The 18,222-nt window shown below is 33.1% G+C and overlaps 1 protein-coding gene across 16 annotated transcripts in view; it reads left to right on the top strand.

Moving 5' to 3' along the window:
- Positions 1-18,222, top strand: part of Emsy (EMSY transcriptional repressor, BRCA2 interacting) — an 82,535-nt gene that overhangs the window by 42,330 nt on the left and 21,983 nt on the right. For all 16 annotated transcript variants that reach the window (XM_048788035.1, XM_048788029.1, XM_048788034.1 and 13 more), the window contains 5 exons: positions 2,813-2,962; positions 5,656-5,826; positions 11,057-11,193; positions 14,367-14,540; positions 16,101-16,299. In XM_048788035.1, coding sequence (XP_048643992.1) covers positions 2,813-2,962; positions 5,656-5,826; positions 11,057-11,193; positions 14,367-14,540; positions 16,101-16,299 — 831 coding nt within the window. The remainder of the gene's footprint in view (positions 1-2,812; positions 2,963-5,655; positions 5,827-11,056; positions 11,194-14,366; positions 14,541-16,100; positions 16,300-18,222) is intronic.

The raw sequence follows: 18,222 nt of genomic DNA, 5'->3' as shown, positions 1-18,222 counted from the left end.
TAAATATATTTTTTAATGTTTTAGTTATAGATGGACACAATATCTTTATTTTGTTTGTTTATTTTTATGTGGTGCTGAGGATTGAACCCAGTGCCTCATCTGTGCAAGGCAAGCACTCTGCCATGAGCCATAACCGCAGCCCAAAGTTTTTATTTTTTATTTGTTCTTTTTAGTTACACATGACAGTAGAATGTATTTCGACATATTATAAATACATGGAATATAACTTCCCATTCTTGTGGGTTGTACTTGATGTGGAATTACACCGATCGTGTATTCTTATATGAACATAGGAAAGTTATGTCTGATTCATTCTACTCTCTTTCCCATTCCAATCTTCCCACTTTCCCCCATTCCTCTACCATGTTAACTCTGATACTATTCCTCAGGGAACTTTGGCATGACAATAATATTAGTATGGCTCTTTCTTTCCCCTGGCCACATCCAGCTATTAAACTCTACAACTGCTGAATAATTTCTCTGTTGTTTTGAACAATGCCTGGGACACAAATTGTTCTATACACAAATCCAAATTTTGAATCCTTTGACAGAATAGTTTCTGGGGTTCATTTTTGATACTTGTTCTGACCCCAAGGAGAGCTCCTTTCAGTTTTCTTCTTCCCCAGTTCTCTTCTATAAATTAGCCTGTAATCTAGATTGTTGTCTTCATTAAATTCTTGAATCTCTTTCCAATTACCTTTCACCACATCCTCCAGTATTCTTGAAAATGCTCAAAGCTTGAACTTATCCATAATCTGGTACAAATGAAGTCAGTTCCTTTGGGAAGATAGTAGGAGCTGTCTGTTTTTATGACTTATTTCTATTTTCAGACTAGTCCCTGAGCCAGCGCTCTGGAACTGGGAGGAGTGGGGTCAATGGTAAACTACTCTCCAGGTAGCACCCCTGCTTTAGGCACTAAGTGCTCAGTGAAGGTTGGATCTGGAGAGCAGTCTGAAGTTCGTTAAGCTTGCCGCTCCTGGTGGTAGATCCACTGCCTCATAAGCTGGGCTGAGGTGATCAGTGCTCCAGTATTCTTAGTGATGCCCCACCTGAGTTAGAGCATTTGTCCATGAATTAGGGGCTGAACAGAAGAAGGAAGCACCCACCGATTAACTGCACTTGCTCAGAATTTAGCCTTAACAACAAATAGCTAGGGGCAAGATGAGATAGCTTAAGTCCTGTTCTTTCTAAGAAGAAGGCCCTCTAACTGGAGTAGGGGCAGAAGGAACCCTGTGTCCTTGCCCACAACAGTCTGAAACTGAAAGGGACAAAGGAAGAAACTATTTTAGTTCAAATAGCACGGATCTTGCCTTTCTTATGAACTTTTGGTGGATTTTCTTGAGTAGATTTCTTTTTTTCATTTGCTATTTGACCTAGAAACCATTTCCAGAGCCTTTCAAGATTATTGTTTCATAATTTTCATCACTTTTCACTGGATTAGTAAATTAGCTTAGGCCTTCATGCTGTCTTACCAGAAATGTATCTCTGGAATGGTTTTAAGTACATTGGAATTATTATTTTTTAAAGGATGGTAGAATTGTCCAGTGCAAGTATCTGGGTCTTCTACTTATTGATGGGGGATGGAGTTCTTAAAAATTTCTTTTATGTAAACATGTGTCTATTTTAATTTACTTTCTTTTCCAAGGTCAATTTTCTTTAAAATATATATATATATATATGTTTTTATTTATAGACGGACACAATACCTTTATTTTTATTTATTTATTTTTATGTGATGCTGAAGATCAAACCCAGTGCCTTTCATGTGCTAGGTGAGCACTCTATCACTGAGCCACAACCCCAGCCCCCCCAGGGTCAATTCTAGTAAAGGATATTTTCCTAGAATATCATCCAATCCAGATTTTCAGTTTATTTGTTTAGGATTGAGCAGAATTATCTCTTATGATTCTCTTGTTTTTTTCTGTGTCTGTGATTATTTCTTTAGTGGCTTCTTTTTATATTTGCTTTATTAGAAGTCATTAATGAAATAAAAGTCATTTTTCATCTTACAGCTTCACTGTTTATAGCTTATTATATTATATTATCAATAATTATTTATTTTCACAATAATAATTATTGAATTTTTGTCATGTATTAGTCAGTTTGTAATTTGAATTTATTTAATCCTCACAATAGCCCAATGAGGTATAAACTAATATTATTTTTACTTAATAATGAGAAAACTAAGTCACAGAGATTAAGTAACTTGTTTAATTATGCCTAGATACCATAATTTTAAATTTTTATTGACTATAAGAAGTTTATTATTTAAGAATTAAGTTATTAAGAATTATTTAATTATTAAGGCTGTTAAATACGTAGACCTGTTTCCTTCCTAATGTCTCAACCTAAGTCACCATCTAAAAAAGTTATAATCCTTGGTGGTTATCTATAGTGAAATATTTTGTCTCATGAATTATTCAGTGAAAATAGTATTGTGACTTGGTTTGACTTCTTATGATATTCCTTTCATCCCAAGTATTTGTGTGGAACAGATTATTTGCTTATAAAAGTACAATTGCTAACTTTGATTTAAAAGCTCTTATATGATCCCAACATATACAAAAAGTCAAGATTTATTTTTCTTCAAGAACTTTGTTAATGTAATGTCTTACTTTCATTCCTGAAATGAAAAAAATTAGGAAAGACAGGAATTTGAGGCTAAAAGTTGAAAGAGTCTCATCAATATGAAAAAAAAAACATCTCCTTGCATAAGACTGAGTAAATATATGTATTACTGCCCTCTTGGGTTGGTATAAGGGACATGTTTTTAAAAAACTTTGTACTGAGATTCATCTTTCTTCTTTCAAAGGTGTTAAAATCATCACACAACAGGTTCAGCCAAGTAAAATCTTACCTAAACCAGTGACTGCAACTCTTCCCACCAGTAGCAATTCCCCTATTATGGTGGTTAGCAGTAATGGTGCAATTATGACAACTAAACTGGTAACCACTCCTACGGGTAAGTCTCATGAGCATCAGTCCATTCATTCATATGTTCATCAAGCAAAATCTGTACCAGTGATATTCTCTACATTGGGGATCGAGAGATTAATGAAATAATTCTTCAGAGAGACCTTTCTTGATCCACCTACCTCCCTAAAACTGGCTGTCTCTTACTATTCTTTCTCATGGTCCTCTGTTCTTTTCCTTTATAGAACTTACCACAATTTCTCATACTTTGCTAGTGGTTAATTTATTTTTCACCTATTAGATTGTAAGCTCCCTGAGGGTAAGGGATCATGTCTTGTTTATTCATCATATATAGAGGGTTGGCCTGTAAGTAGGTGCTTGTTGAGGATTTGTTGACCAAATGAAAACAATGCCAACACACAGGATCTTACTCTGCTGAGATCAAGAACCTGTGTCATAGGATAGTAAGTGTTATTGAGGCTGAGGGAAGCACAGGATGCCATTATGCAAAGAGTAAGCAGTCAGCCTGTGTTTGAGAAAGTGATATCGTAGGACCTTGTAAATAGTACTATCCTTTGTGACCTTTAGCAGGTTACTTACTTTTCTAAATCTTTTCCCCTGTCTAATTTAAAGGGGAGACTAATATCTAACTCATAGATTATTGTAAGTTTTAAATGAAATCAAGTATGTAACTTGATTTCATTTAAAGTCCCCAGTATAGTGTTCAGTAGCTATTACTATTAATATTAGAATTAGCCATTACTAATATTTTAAATGTCTTGTAACTCTTTTTTCCCCCCCAGTGGTGCTGGTGATTTAACTCAGGGCCACATGAATGTTAGGCAGATACTCCAGTTGCTGAGCTATGCCCATGGCCAAAGTGTCTTTAACTCTTAACCAAACTTTTTGAGGAGGGCCAGTATTTAGATGACACAGTTTTAGACTGTACTGTTTAGCAGTACAAAATGATACCTATCTCAAGTATTATAAGCTGACTTTATAGATCAGTATGTTGAGATCTATACAAGCATTGTATTTAATCTCCTTTAGGCTTTATTATTTCCATTTTCAGTGGCTTGCATCAACCAGTTTGCCTAAGGTCACATAGCAAATAAGAAGAGAGCTGAGATTTGAATCCATATCTGTTTGACTCCAGAACCTATGTTTTGTTTTGTTTTTTAATTTTGGTTAAAATATACATAACATGAAATTTACCACTTTCAAATATACATTTCATTGGCATAAAGTACTTGCCCATTGTTGTATAACCATTAGTACCATCTATCTCCACAACTTTTTCCTCTTCCCACACTGAACCTCTATACCCTTTATATAAGAACTCTCCATTTCCCCCTTTTCTATAGCCCTTGGCAACCACCATTTTACTTTCTGTTTCTATTTTAAACACTGTTATTCTCATATTAAATATATCATACTTAGCCCAAACTCTTCTCCATTTGGCTCAAAGATATTAATATTATGTATATATATATATGATTCCTCATGTTAGGGGAGGGCAGTGAAAAATCATACTGTGCCCGTGTTTGTCTATATTAGAATAAGTGTTTCCTATTTTAAAACAAAAGCCAAAATTGAATGTATGATTCATAGTATTCAAACCTTTGGTGCCCATGCCATATTTACTTTCTACTAGGGTTTTTGTTGTTGTTGTTTAAATTTGGATGTATGTTTGTAACCAGTTAAAACTGATGCTACTAAATGTTTCTTCACTCCTCCCTTTTTTGAGTAATGGATGTATTTTTTAAAGGTTAATACATTGCTAAAATAACTTTTTTGGGGGTTGGGAATATAAGTGGCTATCAGAATAGTCTTTGAATCTAATTATTATTATTATGACAAAAAAATTTAAGTTGAAAAAAGTATTACCTTGGTTGTTGTTGTTGCTTTTTTTTTTTTTTTCATTTCCCCAAGGCTAATAATTTTTTTTTCAGGAATAGTCTGAGACTCTACTGTAATAGTCTTACTGGCTGTGTAAGAAATAAAGAAGGCTCATCTGGTTAGTTTCTAATTCCTGTTTGGTAAAGAGAAAAGTCCCCAAAATAATGGGAAAGGATATGAAATCCTTTGAGAGATATAAAGAAAAATATTCTAGTAGGTCAGTTAAAGTTGAGGAAATATGTAAGTGGAGAAAATTTTTAGCTACAGAGAAATATTCCTGGCAACTCTTGGCAGCTTCAGCTTTAATCTCTAGTAAAATGATGGAATAACCCTTTAAAAGATGGAAATATATTTAGAGGTCAGTAGAGTATAAAAAAGTAAAAGTTTATAAAATTTTAGACGAATAATACTGCCTTATTTGCTGAGTGCTGACGTCGGGTTTGGCACTAAGCATAAAACAGATGCAGATACCTTAAAATCTATAATAAAAATATCTAAAATGCTCTGGCAGGAAAGATGATTAAATTTTAAGTTTCTTTTGGCTTAAAACTAGTGGAAGAAGGTAGTTGAAGAAGGGAACAGGCTTAGCGCTACTTTTTCTTGAGTTAGTAATTTGATGCAACACATCACAAAATTTTAAGTGTAAAATTAATTCAAATTGACTTGGCATTTGTTCTTACTATGTGCATTGAAGACTGACTGTAAAACTCTAAATTAATGTCTTGACACCTGAAAATTCCATTTTCAAGTTAAAGCAATGTAGGTTACATTGAATTATGGTTAAACAAGTTATTCTTCTGTAAGTGATGATGAGTTTTTCTTTTGGCTTTTTCTCTTCTGTAGGTACACAGGCAACCTATACCCGGCCAACAGTGAGCCCATCCATAGGTCGGATGGCTGCAACACCTGGAGCTGCAACCTATGTGAAAACTACCAGTGGTAGCATCATTACAGTAGTACCCAAATCATTAGCTACTTTGGGGGGCAAGATAATTAGCAGTAATATAGTTTCTGGTAGGTATATCTGAAATATATCAAAAGCATAAGTGTCCTATAGTGAGAGGAAAAACATTTTCACTATTGAAGGATTGCTTGATCTCATTTTTCTGCTTAGAAATCTAAAGCTTTGTTTTTAGTTCTTGTGTTTAGAGATTAAATATTTCTTAGTTTTAGTATTAAATATTCACACGTAAAGCTTTTGATAGTTCTAAAATTAAAAGAACAATTACTTGTTTTTAATCACAATGCAAAGATTATGGTTGATTTTTGCATAGAGATTTTTAATTTACAAAATATTCTCCCATTTGTCAACCCAGTCAGACTTTATAGTAACTCTTCAGGTGGTTATTATTGTGCCCATTTTACAAATGAAGACAGATTTGGATTTAGAGGTCCAACTGACCTATCCATGTCTGTACAGGTTAGAGCAGTGGAAGAAGTAGTATTAATACATTGAATTCAATTGAAGGAACATATCTCATAATTTCAATTATTAATGTTACTTTAGCCTGTTAAAAATAAAAATATTTGAATATCTTTAGTTGTTTTTCACCGTTTATCTTAACTGTTTGCTTTTAAAAAATATTTTACTCAGATAGTAAGGTTGTTAACCATCTGCCTATTTATTGATATATTGGAATTTTACCTGGTTTTTATTGGCCTACAATATTTGGGTCGTGGACCCTGACGTGGAATGTTAACATGGCATCTGTTTTCACTGATTATTATTTTTAATTAAAATGATCTAAATAATCTCTGATTAAGCAAGCCTTATGATTTTAACTGCTGCCATTTTTGTAGACTAGTCGTATTTTGTTTGCCCCTGGTAAGTTGTTCTAATATTATAAAATCAAGGGACTGAAGTTTCTGGCAGTAATTTGATGTTGCTGATAACTCAAGGAATGAAAAAAAGCAAAGCAGAGCATGGTATTGGCATCAAGCACTATATTTAAAGCTGTTAATTTTGGCTCTTCTTTTAAGTGCAAGTGAGAAAATTCAGTGTTGGCCAAACTGAGGAGGATGAAAGTAGGGAAAGAGTCATTGTACTCTTAACTTTTAAGAGGATATTTAAATAACACAGTGATAACTCAAATTATAATTTATTACTTGACAATATCTTCAAATAGTATAGAACATTTACTCAATTAAACATTTTTCAAAAAGTTATGTTTTTCATTGGTAGGTAACTTTTAGGATTCTTTCTTTTTTTACTTATATATGAGTTTATAATACCATATAGCTTGAAGGGAATATTAGATGTCATGAAGCCTTATTTATAGACCTTATTCATGATGTAGTTGTTTTGTAGTAGGTTAGAGGAACATAAGCAGGCATATTTTCCTAGAGGCAGAGATTTAAGATCTATATCCTGTATATATTATCCACCTTCATATTAAATATAAAACCACTCACTTAGTTGTTATTTCAAGTAAATGGGTATACATGGGAAGAGTTATTAAGCTTTTCTGGCACTGTAGCATATACTTACTTGGTATACATGCAACTTTATTCATTGCATGAAGATTATGATGTCTTCATATTTCCTTTACTGTTTGGCATTTTTCCTCATTCCTCATTGTTCTAAATGGATCCTATGTTTACATATCACTGTTCTTTATAAAGATAGTTCTCTTTTTTTGTAATGTTCTGTTATTCTGTGATCCTAGGATTTAGGTTAGTTTATTAGAAGTTTTTAAATCCCTTTGTCTATTCATCATAAACTGGTAATCTGGTTGAATGAAGTTAGTAGTTTTCTGTCTTCATCCATAAGCAGATATTAGTTTCTAAAATTCTCTCCCTCAAGGGAAAGGAGAAATACTGGGGAATGATATTGGCCAAATTATATGGTTATATTGTGTGCATGTACAAATATATAACAAGTCCCGCCATTATGTACTACAACTATAATGCACCAATGAAAAATGAAAAAATAAATAAATAAAATTCCCTCCCCCACCAAAAAGCAGTTTTCCTAAAATACATTTAGACATCTAGACTAGAAGACTTAACAACAACAAACTTTCCTTTCATTGTGGGGTAATTTAGAAAAGTACAAAGATAAAACCACATAATTTTGCCACCCATGGAAATGTGTTAAAATTGAAATGTATTTTCATTCCTTTTTTCCTCATTTGTTTATGTGAATATATGTATACTTTTAAAAATTAGGACATGATTTTTATCCTTGTTTCATAAAATGTGTTGATTATTTTTACATGCCTAGTAAATATATTTTGATATCCCTTCCAGTTGCCACATAATATTCCCTCATGTGATTTACCATAATTTAACTATTTTTTTTATTGTTGATGTTTTTGGTTGCTTACAGGTCTTTTTATTGTTATAAATAATCCTGAAATGAATATTATTATACATAAATTATTTGTGAATTCCTTACTCCCTTTGTATAATACCCTAGAAGGCAAATTAATGCTTCTTCAATACTTTCTAGAAAGCTCATTTTTTTTAACTAGAGTAAGCAATTAAATGGAAGTGATGACTGTTCTTACAGCCATTTAATTCATATATTAATCAAATAGTTATATGTGTATATACATGATAATTATCAGGTTTATAAGCTTTTGTGAGCCATATTGAGTGTTGGTTGAAGAAATATACCTATTTTATGTAGAAGTTTGAATCCTTTCAAAATGAATCCATTATCTTGACTCTGAGGGCATTATAAGAACCTGTGACAATGGCAAGACTTGACTATGATTCTCTTAATCTTTACTAAAATGTCCAGACAAGGAGCTCTTGTTTATACATTTTTTTTCATTCATTCATTGTCACATTATTTGAGAAAAACAACATAAAACATTACCCAAGAGACTGAGATTGTGTGGGTTTTAAGAATCTGTGAATAGTAAAATATAAGCCAATAAATTTCTGTTTCTCTTTAAGCCAACCTACCATAACATGCAAACTTTTCCAGGTGTATTTTTTAAAAAAATAAGAATCATTGGAATGCATCAGAATCATAGCCCATTATGAATCAAATGTGATTCACAGTTATTTGCAACCATTATGCCTTTACTTTTAAGTATGGACTATATAGTGATTTCTCTGATATGTTATGATTCAGATGCTATGATACTTAGACTTGAGTTTAAGTACTTGAGTTTCATTCTCTGCCCTAAAGAATGCTAAACAAATGACTTGGGATGCATTCTGTTGTATCATGAGAACTATAAACTCATTGCTATGAAAGCACAGAAGATGGTCTCTCACTGTGTGTGTGTGTGTGTGTGTGTGTGTGTGTAATGAGTAATATTTCTAGATATAGAAACATGCTCCCTGGAATTTCAGATATTTATAATTGATCATTGTAGACAAATTTTATATTCTATTTTAATATAATGTTGAACTTGCTTTTCCTTATACTAATCCTTTTTCTTTGAGTTTTTTAACTTTATTCCCCACCCTCCCCATTTTGTTAAACTGGTGGACATGGTTAGCAACTATTCTTATAAACTGACAGGCCTTTGAAATGAAAAGGATAGACAAATAAAATCCATTGGTTGAGCAAGTTTTGTCAAAAAATGGTCTGTATATTTTGGTGTAGAGCTAGAAATATAGTTTACATTTCCTTAAAGTAGATTTTTGTGCTTCCTTTCTAAAAGCATTTTTTCAGTTATCAAATATTTGGTGAGAAGTGCAGTGTCCAAAGAGGTCTTCACAGTTAATTACATACGAGGGACTGGACTTAAGAGTTACTCTTTAAGTTGGTTTAACTTTAACTTTAATGGGTAGCTTGGTTTTTGTGGCTTGTAACAACTTGCTTTTCAGACTGTAGATAAAGGGAAAAACTGTTGTGAAGCTAGTCGGTGGATAAAAGTGCTTTTTTATATAATCTCTGAATGTTTTACTTTGAACTGATGAGATCTTGGATAATGACAAGTATGTTATAAAGGTATTTTTATATCAAAATTGACAAAATTAATAATTCTTAATAAAAACAACTAGAATACTTCTATTCTTAGTGTAATCTTATTTATAAAATTCTATTAATGATTACTACTGATTTCCAGTGGAAAATAATAAAATTTTGTTTAATTTTTCTTTTCAAGAATGAGTCATGTTTTTATTAAGTTCCTATTTTGTACTTAGTCACTGTTAAGTAATGTATAGACCTTTATAAGAATATGACTACCTGCTTTCTTATGCAGAGAAAATTATAGGAGCAAAAGTAGCATTGCAGTTGGTGTGCTCACCATGGAAACCAACACTGAAGGAGAGATACATGTTAGATAACCTAATAATTCACACCTGACAGAACCCTGAAAGCTAGCTGTGGAATTTGGGGCTTTGTGTGGTAGTTTGTGGGAAACCATAATGAAAAAATTACTTGTTAGCCTAGAATTTATGGTATTTACCATGGAGTAGGAACTAATGAGATCATATTGGTAGAATTAGGGCCAGAACATGTAAGATTTTGAAGCACAAGAGGGAAAGTTGGAATTAGATCCAATGGAGATTAGGGAGGTTCTTAACCAATTTAATATGTTCAGGATTCTTGACATGAGAAAATTAGTTGTTTTTTTTTTAGTATGTTGGATATGTCAGGGTGCACCAGAGCTGTTTCTGTGATAGAGAAACTTGAAATAGGGAGGCAATATGGAAACTAGAGAAGAAGAGGGCCTGCCTGTTGAACTAGCGTTGATAACATTTTAAAAGACGACTTTGCTGATAAAGTGAGCTCATTGACATACTTAATGAACAACTGTTATAAAGTAATTGCCGTCCACTGTGCTAAGCACTGAAGGAATCAGTGGCACAAAGAGTTCAGAGCTCATGGGCTTTCATTTTGTTACTGGGTGCAGAGTCAAGACAAGGCATAAATCAAGGATTTACAAAAGGATTTTCAACTTGGACAATTAGAATATAGAGCATAGATTTAATAGGTGGTTAGATTTGATAGGTTGAAGAGAAGCATTTTATGGAAGGATGCAGGGAAGAAGACAATATGGTATTATGTTTGTATAGTAGATCTTAATGGTTAAAAATAAAAATCTACCTATAAAATATACAGTATAAATCAAAATTTCATTCTCACAATCTCTAGAGTTCTGCAGATTACAAAAGTACGTGTTGAATCTGCAACTTGGTCTATGTGTGTTTCTTTTTTTTTTTTTTGCCTTTGCTTAAGGAGAGATTTTGTTTTGTTTTAATTTTGCACAACATAAACAGAAATGATCATCACTAGTTCTTAACTCAGGCCTCCTTTTCTTCCCCCTTTTCTAAGGAACAACTACCAAAATCACTACAATCCCAATGACTTCCAAGCCTAATGTGATTGTTGTGCAAAAGACAACAGGAAAAGGAACGACCATTCAAGGCCTCCCTGGCAAAAATGTTGTCACGACATTGTTAAATGCTGGAGTAAGTAAGAGCTTGAACTGCAGATTCAACAATACACTGAAAATTTTAAAGATTAGCTATACAAATATTTGCCTAAGGACTTTTGAACCCTACAATGACCAGAATGGCTTGATTTACCGCTACTGTGATATAATAACTATTAAAACATCACCAACTGATGCCATTTTTTACAATAATTTCTAAAACATCTGCTCTTATTTGCTCATAGTTAGGTTGCTTATGACCATGATTTAGATACTTAGCTTGGTCCAGATGGAGAATTTCATTGGCTTAACTGCAGAAAGACTTCTTTTGGAACATGATTTTATTCCTACTTATGGCCAGTAGATATCGGAGTAGTATTTGGCATAGACTAGGCAAAGAGAAATATTTGGGTTTAAGATGAAATTAATTTATGGGGATATGTTACTTTAATTTTTTTCATTTTTATCTCTTTGACTTAGTTTTTTAAAAAGTCAAAGAACTGATTTATAGTTCTGAAGGTGTTGTCGGGACAAATGAGGCGAGGCACCAAAGATACAGGAAACAGTTTTATTTGGCTGCAGCCAGGTTCAGAGGGCACAGCTTTTGCTGTAATCAATTAATCCCCTGAACCCCGAGTTCAGGGAGTTTCAGAATTTTATACCCAGCAGGTAAGGGGAGGGGCTCAGAAGTTCACAGTCTGCAGAAGTTCACATAAAAGCAACTTTTTCTTTCACTGTTCTGGGCAAGTTAACTCTTCAAGGACAACACCTGAGAAGGGGAGAGCTTCTTCTTCCCTTTCTTTCCTCTCCCTGCCAGCTGTTACCATGGAGCCCATTTGTAACTTATCTTTAAAATGTAGACATCTCTGTGAAGCCCAGCTCAAGGCCAGGGCCTTGTTTGCACATTTCTTCAAAGTACTATTCTGGATATGTTTGTGAAAAACTAATAAGGGGGTGTCCAGCACCTGGAGTGCTGGTATCTTCTCGGCCAGTGGCCAAGTAAACAGGGCAACACAAAAATAGGAAGTTTATCTACATTGGACTCTTTCGCAGAGACTCTTTTGCTGAGAGTCCTAAAATTAGCCATGCTGAAGAGGGCTTTTCTGTGGAGAAAGGGGGTGCCACTTCAAAGGCAGTTGTTAAGAGGTTTATAGGTAGATCTGATCTTGTGTCTTAATATTGTACTTGTTTGATCTTGGGTGACTTATTCAGCTTCTCTAATCTTTCATTTTCTTATTTGTTCATTGGGGATTATGGTAGCAATTTTAAAAGGGCTTGAAACAGTGTCTAGCACATAGGAAGTCCATAATCATTAGTTTTCTTTTGATTGCTACTACTCTTGGTATTTAACTATTTAGGCTTTGTAATGTCCTTACCTTTTCTGACTTCTCTAGAAAATGGAATGCTGTCCTTTTAAGTAGATCAAATGAAAGCTTCTTAGGCATCATGATTTTTGGAATGTTGGAAGGGATCTAGCAGTAGACTTTCAACATGTGGGAAATCGGATTGTTTTTAGATTGAATTCACATAGAAAGCCAAAAATAGAGCCAAGAATAGAATTCAGATTTTCAGAGCCCTTTTAAATGTGGTTTATAGTTCAATAGTACTTGATATATAAGCGGGGATGCCATATACTATTGGTCCTGTGTGGTTGGAGAGACCGAAGAGTCCTGTGAGAATACTCTCTACTAGATATATCTGAGCAACAGTTGGACATAGGCAATGCTAATAAAATAAGCAGATCAACATATAAGAACGGCTTTTTTACCACTTAGGAACATGCACTTGCTCACCTATGCATGCCCACAATACACATCAGGAAAGCTTCTTAAAAAAAGTCTGCTAGTTGTTTTTGTTCACGTTGTTATACTTGGATAGGACCCATCAAGCTGTTGAATAGATAGGCGTGCCCACTTGCAATCTAGTGGATGTTGGCCACTTTCCAGAAATGCTACTGTCAAGGATGTGTGTGTGTGTTGAAATAAGTAATCACACAATTGGCAGACACTTTGTTTCCCTTAGATAATTACCACAGATAGTTAAATTTAACATTTTTTGTAATGCAAATATATTTAGCTCCAAATCCACAGAGTGATTGCTTTTTATCCAACTGACATGGATAAAAAGCACTTTATTTTTATTGGCTGCTAAGTTTGGAAGGCCACATATCTAGAAATTAAGAAAAACTAATAAGGTAAAAATTGTGAGGTCTTTTTTTAATTTCCTTTTTATTTCATGGATCTTAATTTTAAAACTTTTTTTTTTTTAATAGAGTCTTACTATATTTCCTAGGCTGGTCTTGAACTCATGGGTTCAAGTAATCCTCCCACCTTAACCTCCTAAGTAGCTGGGACTACTACGTACGCCACCAAGCCCAACTTAATTGTAAATTTTTTAATAATTTAGTAAAATCACTATATTTGAAGTTATTTTAGCTAACTTCAAGTAAAAATGTTGAAATCATAAGTGACCAGAAAATAATACTTAAGAATAAGGCAGATGAAAATACAAAAAATGATGAAAAGTTACTGGACTTTATCTAGTGTAACTAGTGATATTAGTAACATACTAATAATAAAACACAGGGAATGCCTTAAGTTTTTCCTTTTTTTTTTTAAATATAACTTTAGAAAGAATTTTAATATCTTTGCTCTTCTCATCTGTTGCCTATACTTTTTCATGTAGACATTCTGTTGTGTCCCCTTGTGATTTCATATACATAGAATTTAAGGGAGTTTATTTTGTATTTGTATATTTAGTTATAATATATTGCACAGTAATTTTTTAATTTCATAAATATTCATTTCAGATACACTGAAAGGTAAAGAAGAATGTTGGGGTGAGACCTATGATCCTAACTCTTGGATGTTAACATATTAGCATATATTCTTCCAGAATTTTCTGGCTCTATTTTAATATGTGCGTTTTATGAATGGCATAGTATATTAAGGATTTTTAGATGTAATAATTTTAAAAAATTTACACATTAGGAAATAATTTTAATTTTTTCTTTGGTAAAGTTGTTCAGATGACTTCTAAGATCATTTCATTTAGGTCTGGGATTTTTGATAATTTAGGAACTTTGTACTTTGTTATATAATCCTTTTCCCATCATCTTGGTAAAAACCTTTCTGTGCTTTTTCCTAAGAGGACTGTTTTTATTATTTAAATGCATGTAAATCTCTCATATAACTATTGATTTCAACTTAGGGAGAAAAGACAATTCAGACAGTGCCAACAGGAGCAAAGCCAGCTATCATCACTGCTACAAGACCCATCACCAAAATGATTGTAACTCAGCCCAAAGGAATAGGTTCCACAGTTCAACCAGCAGCTAAAATTATCCCAACAAAAATTGTTTATGGGCAGCAAGGGAAAACACAGGTATGCTACAAGATATGGTGATCTTTGTTCTTAAATTCCTAAAATTTTCAGGTAGAAATTAGAAGGAAAAAATTAATAAACTTAAAAAAAAGAAAAATTATGAAAAGTTTGGACTGAAGTGTATAATAATCTGATCTCAAAATCTATTTTTTGGTTTTTTTTCTTTAGTACTTTTTAAAAAATATGTTTCTAGTTGTAGGTGGAAACAATGCCTTTATTTTATTTATTTATTTTTATGTGGTGCTGAGGATCAAACCCAGTGCCTCACATATGCTAGTTGAGTGCTCTGCCACTGAGCCACAACCACAGCCCCTCAAAGTCTTTTTTTTATGGTACATTGCATATTATATAATTTGCTTTACTTGAACCCTTTATAACAGAGTTACTAGTTGAAGATCTAGGAACTTTTCTGAAAATTTGCCTACGAATTTGAGGCTCAGGATTTAATCTTATGTTGCCAGGCTAGTGTCTATTTTGTAGATAATTTAATTGCTTTTCTGAGAATACAAAGAAAGTAATATCAGCTTTGGTTGAGAAATGCTATATAACATTTTTATAAAAGACAGTAATTTACTTATAAACTTATAATTTGCCTTTAGGATCTATTCCCCCAGATTGTAGCCAAATTGTTTACATACCTAAAAAACTAATTTTATGGTAAATTCATATTGCCTACTGAGTTCAATAGTAAAAGTTTTATTTGCTCCATCATAATATAAACCATGTTTTCATTCTTGAACTCTTAGAAATGAATGACTTCACAGAGTCTGAAAGGTTTATAATCTTGTAGATGGTAGAAATAAAAATGGCTGTGTTTAAGTTGGCATTTTCATTCCATGGACAGAATTGAAGTCATCTCCTTGAGCCCAGATTTTGAAGTAGAAAGGTTCAGTTTGAAAATTTTCTCCCACTTCATTTGTTTCAGTATTTTTTATTTTAACTTTTACCAGGAGTTGATCCATCGTACTTTCTATGTTGCTTCTGATAGTAGTTTCAACAGTGTTTCTCTGGGGTTTCTTCAAAGATTACTTAGGTCTCAAGCAAATTTTCTTTGTAAGGGTATGTTAGTTAAGAATTTCATTTGGTTCGTGATGAAAAGACACTTTAAAAATAGTGGCTTCAACATGTGAGGGTTTCATTTTTATTACATTAATAAAAACCAAGAGGATGTTCTAGACTGATGTTGTGGTTCAAAAATTCCATTGGGAATTTAGGCTCCTTGTGTCTTTTGTTCTACTGCCCTTATCTTGTGGCCATTATTCTATTATAAGCCTACTGGTTGTAAAATGACTTCTGAAATAATTATAGATGAGAAAAAATAGACACAAAAGCTCTTGTCAAAATTATAACTGTTGCAGTCTGTCATGTACTACTTAAAGTGATGTACATAGTTTAACTGTAATTTTGTCCATAAATGAATTTGTCTTTGATGGTCAATGCTGTGCCCGAAGCATACACAGAATGATGTTTTCCTTACCAGAAAAAATGTTAGTGCATAATCTAGAAGTTTAGAATTTTAAATAATGCTTAAAATTTCATCTGTTTTTGCTTTTCCTGTAGGTTCTTATTAAACCCAAACCAGTAACATTTCAAGCCACAGTTGTTAGTGAACAAACAAGACAGCTGGTAACAGAAACATTACAGCAAGCATCCAGGGTAGCAGAGGCTGGTAATTCATCTATTCAGGAAGGAAAAGAAGAACCACAGAGTTATACGGATAGTAGTTCCTCTTCCACAGAGTCCTCTCAAAGTTCCCAAGGTAAGATCCATTTTACTTCTGATTTATGTAAGTACTACCTGACATAATACCCTAGATCCAAAATAGACATTGCTTCAGGGATTTCAAACCAAATTTGTATGCTTCAGTATGTCAGTTCTTTTGATTTTAGTTTTTTTGTTTGTTTGTTTGTTAGTTTGATGTTTAATCAGTAGGCTGAAATTTTACTTTTGGTAAAGTTTACCATTCTTTCCTACATGGCATATATTCATCAAATAATTGATACACTTCAGATGATAATTTTACCAGGTAGGTAATATTAAACTCTTGATTCCCAAATGGTAATTTTTATATTCTGCTTTTTGGTTTGGGTAAGGAGGGGAATAAGTATATGAGAAACTGAATATACCTTTTGAAATGATTATTGATAAGCCTTGAGAAAGAATCAAGATATCCAGAGATGAGCTATAAGTGGGGTTCTTTTAAATTTCAGTTTACATGGGATAAGTCCTAGTTTTTATGTGTGTTGTTTTAGCATAATTAATAATGCTCCCTTTCACAGTCAAAACGATGGTAATACTATGGTTGTCTTAATTTTAAGGAAGAAACTTTGAAGCTAGACTCCATAAGACAGAGGCTGTTTGTCCTCAATGCTCTTTTAAGTATCTTACTTTTCTAGGAAGTCTCTTGGAATAAACTCAAGCCATAACTTTGAACTTTGCACAAATCTCGTTCTCATATCACTCAGTTATCTTAACTGCCCTTCTTGTCAGGTGGTACAGGTTGAGTAGCCCTTATCCTAAATGCTTGGAACTCAGAAGTGTTTCAGGTTTCGGAGTCATCAGATTTTGGAATTTTGCATATACACAATGAGATATCCTGGGAATGGAACCCATGTTTAAGTATGGAATTCATTTATGTTTCATATGCATCTATATACTTAGTTTAAGGATAATTTTATACATTATTTTTAATGTACCTGCATTTTTTTTGTTGGTTGCTCAAAACAGTACAATGCTCTTGACATATCATATTTCATACATTTGATTCAAGTGGGGTATGAACTCCCATTTGCAGTGTACCTGCATTTTGACTCGGACCATTAAGATCAAGTGTGGAATTTTCCACCAGTGATGCCTTATCAGTGTTCAAAAAGTTTCAGATTTGGGGATTAGAGTTCTCAGCCTGTGTGTCTATGCATTCTGATGCATCTAAACAAAGTTGTTTATTTTCCTTATTGCTCTTTCCTTGCTCCATTTCTTCTTTCTGCCTCCCCATTAGATTTACTAGCATGCTTTCTTAGCATCATCACTTTTCTAAAATATATTCTTCACATTGTGCAAATACTTTTTCTTCACCATCATCATTATTTTGAGTTGGGGTCTCACTGTATTGCCCATGCTGGGCTCAAACTTGTAATCCTGCATTCTTAGCCTTCTGGGTAGCTGGAATTATAAGCATTTGCCACCATGCCTGGCAACACTTGAATATTTTAACTCTTTATTGGAGTATTCACACATTAGTTTTATATGGTTTACATTGTGGATCATTCTGTTTTTTTCAATTTGATAACTATTTTTAAGTGTACTATGTGTTAAATATTGTGATAGATCCTGTAGAGGTTGAGTAAAATATAGTTCTTGCCCTCCAGGAGCTTAAAATCTAGAAGAGGAGGTTGAATTTAAAAAAAAAAAAAAAAAAGGAAATACACATACAACTCCAGTGTAACAGTTTTATTAATAAACAGCAACAACAAAAAAATGTCAAAGGCTGAAAGTGCATACTCCAATGAGGACAGGATGAGAAATCTTCATGAAGGAGGTAGCATTTGAAACAGTCTTAAAAATAAATGAAAATGTTGATTTTAACAAACAGTATAGTACTCATTTTAGAAACTGTATGGTTTCTTTCAGCGTATTATCAAAGATGCTCTGATTCACTTTATCATTCTGTATTGATTATAAA

This window comes from Marmota marmota, unplaced genomic scaffold (genome assembly GCF_001458135.2).
Source record: "Marmota marmota marmota unplaced genomic scaffold, marMar, whole genome shotgun sequence".
Lineage (NCBI taxonomy): Eukaryota > Metazoa > Chordata > Mammalia > Rodentia > Sciuridae > Marmota > Marmota marmota.
This window is presented reverse-complemented; position numbering and strand designations above follow the sequence as displayed.